At 45.3% G+C, this 6,562-nt stretch overlaps 1 protein-coding gene across 2 annotated transcripts; it reads left to right on the top strand.

The window, feature by feature from the left end:
* Positions 1–230: 230 nt before the first annotated feature.
* On the top strand, positions 231–6,334 carry arglu1a (arginine and glutamate rich 1a). 2 transcript variants are annotated; one of them, XM_064976048.1, is made up of 4 exons: positions 231–796; positions 2,693–2,918; positions 5,265–5,348; positions 5,913–6,334. In XM_064976048.1, the coding sequence occupies exons 1-4, from the start codon at positions 465–467 to the stop codon at positions 6,075–6,077; spliced, it is 807 nt and encodes a 268-aa protein (XP_064832120.1). In that variant the 5' UTR covers positions 231–464; the 3' UTR covers positions 6,078–6,334. The 2 variants fall into 2 exon arrangements, with proteins under 2 accessions (XP_064832120.1, XP_064832119.1); XM_064976047.1 differs by having other exon boundaries at positions 2,654–2,918.
* The last annotated feature ends 228 nt before the right edge of the window (positions 6,335–6,562 follow it).

Below are 6,562 nucleotides of genomic sequence, written 5' to 3'. Positions count from 1 at the left end.
TAAAAAAGTAAAACTTTTCAATGGCCAATAAATAGCATCATCAAACCAGGATTTATATACATGATTGGTCTGACCACACTCCTGTCAATTCACCTCCTTGATGTTATCAAACTAGTTTGATTTGGTTGATTATGTTTTAACTAAATTTAATTTCCATCATGCTGCATATAGCACACCCGAGTTCAACTCAGCACAGGCGATGCAGATTCCGAAGATAGTCGGAAAAGGCCGAATGCATGGCATTGTGGGAAAAGGGAGCCTGTCGCCATCTTGCTTTAGCGCCGCAGATTATCAGGGCAGAATAATAACCACGTTCGAATTAAACATTTTGAGACATACGAATGATTTAGCAATACAGTTTGAGCAAATATTGCAGGTAGTGAGGTGTAAGAGTATCACCGTGCTATTTCCAACGATAGAACTAGCTAACTGGGAACGTTCGACTTGAGGAGGTAACGTTAGCCATGGGTCGCTCGAGGAGTCGCAGTTCGTCCCGTTCCAAACACTCCAAAAGCAGCAAGCACAGCAAAAAACGGAGCCGGTCGCGTTCAAGGGACAAGGAGAGGTCCAAGAAGCGATCCAAGTCCCGTGAAGCGAAGAGGAACCGGCGCAGAGAGTCGCGTTCTCGTTCCCGGTCAGCCACAGTCTCGACCCGCAGGGAAAGGGAGAGAGCGGTCACACCGCCGGAGAGAATCGACATATTCGGCAGGACGTTGAGCAAGAGAAGCGCCTTGGACGAAAAACAAAGAAAAGAGGAGGAGGAGAAGAAGGTTGAGATGGAAAGACAGAGGAAGATGTGAGTCGTAACCGAATATTCTATACAATATGAAAGATATGCTAACTAGCTTGCTACATTCGCTAGTTAGCTACAATGCTAATAGACCCGTCCATACACTCAGGCATAGGCGTTAGTTAGCAAGCTAGTAAACTGGCTTGCTAACGTTAGCTACTTGTCTTGGGAGAGGAGGCCCAAATCAGCTATGCAAGCCTACAACACCAACGTTAGTACCTGCACCATTAGCCAACCAGCTAACTAATTAAGGCACTTTGCTGCAAATCACATGTTTCTTTAGTCTAATAATGGGATGTATACATTTCAAATCCTTTTATCGTGCAATCTAGTAATTGTATATTTGTGCGTAAGTGGCAATCTGAGTGGCCACATTGTATATCATGTTTCATGCATCACAATTCAACGATTTAGTGACGATGTCAACGATCTAAGGATGACGTGACACAGATTTCTCTGGCTAGTTTACGTGTCCTCAAAGGTTGTCAGCAATATTAATCCTGCCTGCAAGCTGTGCCTTGTGACATTTATTTCCAAATTGAGTTAATATATTTTAATGTCATAATTATAATTTAGGCCTAATCACTGGTTAAATGAAACATTTGAAAGGGGAGGGAGGGGCGTCAACTACAGTAAGTTGCTCACTTGTCAAATGAGAAATTTCAGGTATGCCCCTCAGGCTCTCAACCACTGAAGTCCAACCACTGGACTTTCATCTGGCCCCTGCAACACTAAGATTGACTGTCCGTTAAAAGTAGTATTCTGAGTGAGTGACTTATGATAAGCTACAGTTCAGCCAGGAAATGTAATGATAAACAATCAGACAACTTAATCTGTTATATTTGTTTCTCAACAAAATTCCTTCACTTGTCTTGCTGCATTATCCAGGTGTCACACAATTTAAGTGCAATTTGGGGGGAAACTACTTTTGTAGTAGGTGTCTGTGTGTGTGTGTACATCTTTTCTGCTATAGCGAACACCTCACATAATGCCTACGCCTTGTCTGTTTGTAGGCAGGTGATATTGGTCTGACAGAGAAATAAAGACTGGGGGAAGCAGCTGTTGTGCACCTTTTGGCCAGTGGCTGATTGATACCTGATACTTACAACACAGTAGTCATCTAGTCTGCTGTGTGTCCTTTTACTGGCTAACCACAGGGCTACTTAACCAGCCACACAATGTCCAATAAAGACATGGATACCAGATAAGCAAGGACCCGGGTTTTAGGTTTCCAGGTTGTTATGTTTGACTAAACCAAATTAAATCGGAAAGGGGGACCGTGTTTTCAGTTGTGCCTGAAGCAATGTGACAACGATCACGTCCTTTTGATAGGCCAGCTGAAATGGTTTTAATCCGTGCCTTGTGTTGTGTTCATGTGCACAAACCAACTTCCCTCGAGCATGCCTTTTGGACTGACCCACACCTAGCTTTACCCCCCAGTCTTCTGCTGCTCTGGACAGGCTCACTTCCTCCCACAAAGTTTGGGGGGAGGGGGGGTTGTCTTGTCACATCAGGACTCTTATCTCCTGTTGTCCAGGGTGTCTGTCTAGTCAATGGGGTAAATCTGTTTCCCCATGCACATTTAGTACACATTCCATAGTGCCATGTGCTGCAATTCAATTCCAAATCAATGAAACACTAAGTTAAACCTTTTATATAGATATATATATATATATGTGTGTGTAGATGTATACTTGGGGGGAAAAAATGTTTTTTATGTATGTAGTTTTATAACCCTGATGAGCTTACAAATGCACAATTCCCAGAGGTTGTTTTTGTAGAAATCTGGCTTTTAGGGTACATTGATTCAACGGTAACTGAATATGCATTGATCGTGTCATGTCACTTTTGCTACCATGTCAGCAACCCTCCCCTCTTTCTCTCCCCACCCATGCCGTGCAGCCGTCAGGTGGAGATAGAGGAGAAGCTGATCGAGGAGGAGACGGCCCGTCGCGTGGAGGAGCTGGTGGCCAAGCGGGTGGAGGAGGAGCTGGAGAAACGTAGGGACGAGATCGAGCGGGAGGTGCTGCGGCGTGTGGAGGAGGCCAAGCGCATCATGGAGCGCCAGCTGTTGGAGGAGTTGGAGAGACAGAGGCATGCCGAGCTGCAGGCCCAGAAGGCCAGAGAGGTAACGCTCGGTCGTTGGGAACGCAGTCGTCTCCCCCCTCCCCCTCCCCACTTTTCTGGAAAGTGGGGTCCGCCCCTTCCCCCGACATGGCCATGGCACAAGTTTCACTTCTACATGGAGGGTGTGGGGGTATTGCATTGTTGTCATGGCTGAGGGTCAGTACAGGATAGGTGGGATGGGTGATAGAGTTATGTGAGCTTCAGAAGTTGTAGATTGAGCGATTTTAAAAGGGCAAGAGCCCAGGTTTCCACTGAGGTAGTAGATTGAAAGAGAAATGGACAATATTTGGCAGTTGACAGTCAGACTGGGGGATTCAGGTGAAACTTTTGCCATGGCAGACATGAGAATTACAGACTTCATCCCTTTATTCAATCTCATAAATCTCCCTCCTTCCCCATTCATACATTCCTATTCAGAATTATTCATAACTTTTATTTTCATTATTGTAAATGTCTCCTTTTTACATCTCTAATAAAGAGCTCTCTTCAAATTGACATTCCATTCAGTCACTTTCTCTGTTTGTGTCCAATATTCAGTGCACATTTTTATTCCCCCAGGTAGGCAGCGAGCACAGGTTTGCCCAACCACAAACAAATAGGGATGAGGATCTTTGGCTTATTAGTGACAAATCAGTCCCCTTTAGCCCAATTAGCTTTTTTCTATTTCTTGTTCTAGTGGCTAGTGTGGACTGTAGTCTTCTTGAGGCCCTTCACTTTGCTGAGTAGACTAGACGCTGGGCCTTCTTCTCTCTCCAGGCTTCATTAATGAGGGCCATGGTTTGTACAGTCATAATGTTATGTGAATGAGAGGAGCAGCCAATGTCCAGCGACCCTGACTCAAACAGGAATCGGCCAGTGGCTCGGTACTAATCGGGTGAGAAATGTGGCCCCAGTGCGCCTCGCTGAGCTCTCCCTCCCCCATCTCTCCTATTCAGATCCCCCCCCCACACACACACACACACACACACACACATCCTAGACGTACCTTTTGGGAAGGGAGGGTAATAGTTACTTTGACACTAGGAAGGCCACTTTCTGTTTTGAGTGAATTTTGTTTTAATAGGCTACAATTACATACACAGTTTAGTTTATTGTGTCCTATAAAGTTGATATTATCCTCCCCGCTCTTAATAATCCTTGTTTTGAAAAGCTCCCATTAGAAGGCATCCGCTCTGGAATACATAACAATGACGGACCTCCATTTCCAGTTTCCTGTTTGCAAGGTCAACAATCTCTGGTCTATCCCTGTCTGTTAACCCTCTTTCTTTATTTAATATTCCTTTTTTTGTGTTGAAACTAACTTGTTTTTAAAGAAAAACAACAACAAATGTACTCTTTGTGACGTCCTCATGACTTGCTTCTCCTTAGGGGTGTTTTTTTTTGTTCATTTTTTTTTTTCATGATTTTGATTTTGGACACAACTTGTGTTAACACCACCTTCTTTAACACCTTTTGACCTGAACTGGCCTGCAGACAGCTCCCAGCTCACTCACGTACTGTGTTCAGCCCTACTCCTCCGCACAGTACTGCTCCACTGTACTGTACACCACTGTACTCTGCTGCTGCATTATGTTGTCTCGATGTGAGCTGAGAGCGAGAGCGGCTTTAAAGAGTCACTGCGAGCTGGGCGGCAGGCTAGCAGTACAGAGATCAGTTTTAAAGAGGAAGGCCACAGGCGGGCCGGGCGCGTATGGCAGCCCCCCTCCCCTCCCCAGGAGCGCTTCTGTCTCTGCAGGGGACACAGTCTGGACGAGACAGTAAATATTCAACCGTTTAATGACGAATGCTTTCACCAGTTGTGTAGGTACACAGGCAAGGAAAATGCGTAGGTATACGTACATTGGTGAGCCAAAACTATTCACTCCTTTTTTGTATCCTTTTTCTCTTTATTATTGATGATGATGATGATAAGAGGCAAATAGATTTTTTAGAATGTTTGTCTTTTTATATCTGTTTCTGTCTGAGTGTGCAGAGTGGGTTTCCCTTTTAATGTCTTAATGATCAAGTGAAGGCTAAAGGTGTGATTGAGGGATTCCTATGTGGGAGGGTATTGTCACGAATAGCGGGAGAGAGAGAAAAGGGGGGTTATTTTTCCCTTTTGACAAATTTTGTTCTCCTGTGTTCTAAAAGCATTGCCGGTTGATTGCGATAAAGAATGGGAAAGAGTGGTTATGATGTGCGAGGGAGAGCCTGAGCAGACTCCTTTTGTGGTAGGATGAAGACAAGTGAGTGTGCCAATGTGTGCGTGTATGTTGAGAGGTCAATGATGTGGGAGTGTGTGTCTGCAGGGATGTTGTGCGGCCGTAGCCTGTGTGCGCGCTAACATGGCATCGTGTCACCCCTTTAGGAGGAAGAAACATCCAAACGGGAGGAGCTGGAGAAAATCTTGGAGGAGAATAACCGCAAGATTGCCGATGCTCAGGCCAAGCTGGTACGCCCTCTTCTACTCGCCTCTGCTTCTCTTCTTTTTTTGTACAAAGAGAGAAATATATTTAGCTACTTTCCCAAACCCCAAAATGCAAACGGGGCAATTCCATGATGAAATGTGGTCATGCTGATATTGAAATACGTGGTCATTGTAGATTTCATACGAAAGTGGTATTGGCATTTTTGTTATGAAATTGAGGTTATTGACAGATTTCCAGGGAAACTCAAGTACAACGTAGTATTGCATTCTGGCATAGGTTTTACATTGATGGTTATCAGTAGCCGTTAACAATAATTGTTTTTCCCTTGCCTGTTTATATTCTGTCTGGCACTTAACTCGTTTGTAAGATTTATTTATTTGATTTGGACACGACATGGACACGCCAAGATTGTAGTAAACCAGGCAGAAAGCAAAACAAACAGATTATATTTAATATCTCAAGGCTAATATCAAACAGTTTATCAAAAGTAACAGCAAACAGTTTGTAGCATTTTGGCACTGCAGGATCTCTATCCTGAACTGACCCGTTGTTCTCTGTGTGTGTGTGTGTGTGTGTCTCCCCACCAGGCCGAGGAGCAGTTGCGTATCGTAGAGGAGCAGAGAAAGATTCACGAGGAGAGGATGAAGCTGGATCAGGATCGCCAGCGGCAGCAGAAGGAGGAGCAGAAAATGATCCTGGGCAAGGGAAAGTCCCGGCCCAAGCTCTCCTTCTCCCTCAAGGCCACCGAATGAGCCTCTCATCCCTCCTCTTGCACTCCTCCATCCCCCCAGTGCTCACCTTCTCCTCCTCTCTGGAACGCTCGCTGTGTGTTTTTAAGTGTGGAAAGCTGAACGAAGGGCAGCCGGAAGAGCCATGGCTCCTTTCCTGTCACGCACCTCCCTGCTTTACAGACCTTTCCCAACCAAGCCTTGGAGGGACAGATGCCCGCACACCCGTCTAACACCTGTCTCGCCCCCTGACCCCCCTCTCCTCGGCCTCTCTCAACCCCCCCCCCAGTGACTATTGTTTGTTCTTTTGGGGGGGGGGGTGTATTTCCATTTTTAAGGATATGAACTGTTGTGTAGAAAGCTGTCACTATTTGGTTCTGCCCTTACTTAGGTCTTACTTTGAACAGTAAGCAAGCTAGGACAGAAACTCCTAACTTGTGTGTGTGTGTGTCCAGTTAAGGCTCATTAAAACTTTGTGGGTGGTTTGGGAGTTGGCCTGGGTTTCCCTG

Source organism: Oncorhynchus masou, chromosome 10 (assembly GCF_036934945.1).
Source record: "Oncorhynchus masou masou isolate Uvic2021 chromosome 10, UVic_Omas_1.1, whole genome shotgun sequence".
Lineage (NCBI taxonomy): Eukaryota > Metazoa > Chordata > Actinopteri > Salmoniformes > Salmonidae > Oncorhynchus > Oncorhynchus masou.
Note: the sequence above shows the minus strand (reverse complement) of the source record. Positions and strands in the feature narration are given on the sequence as shown.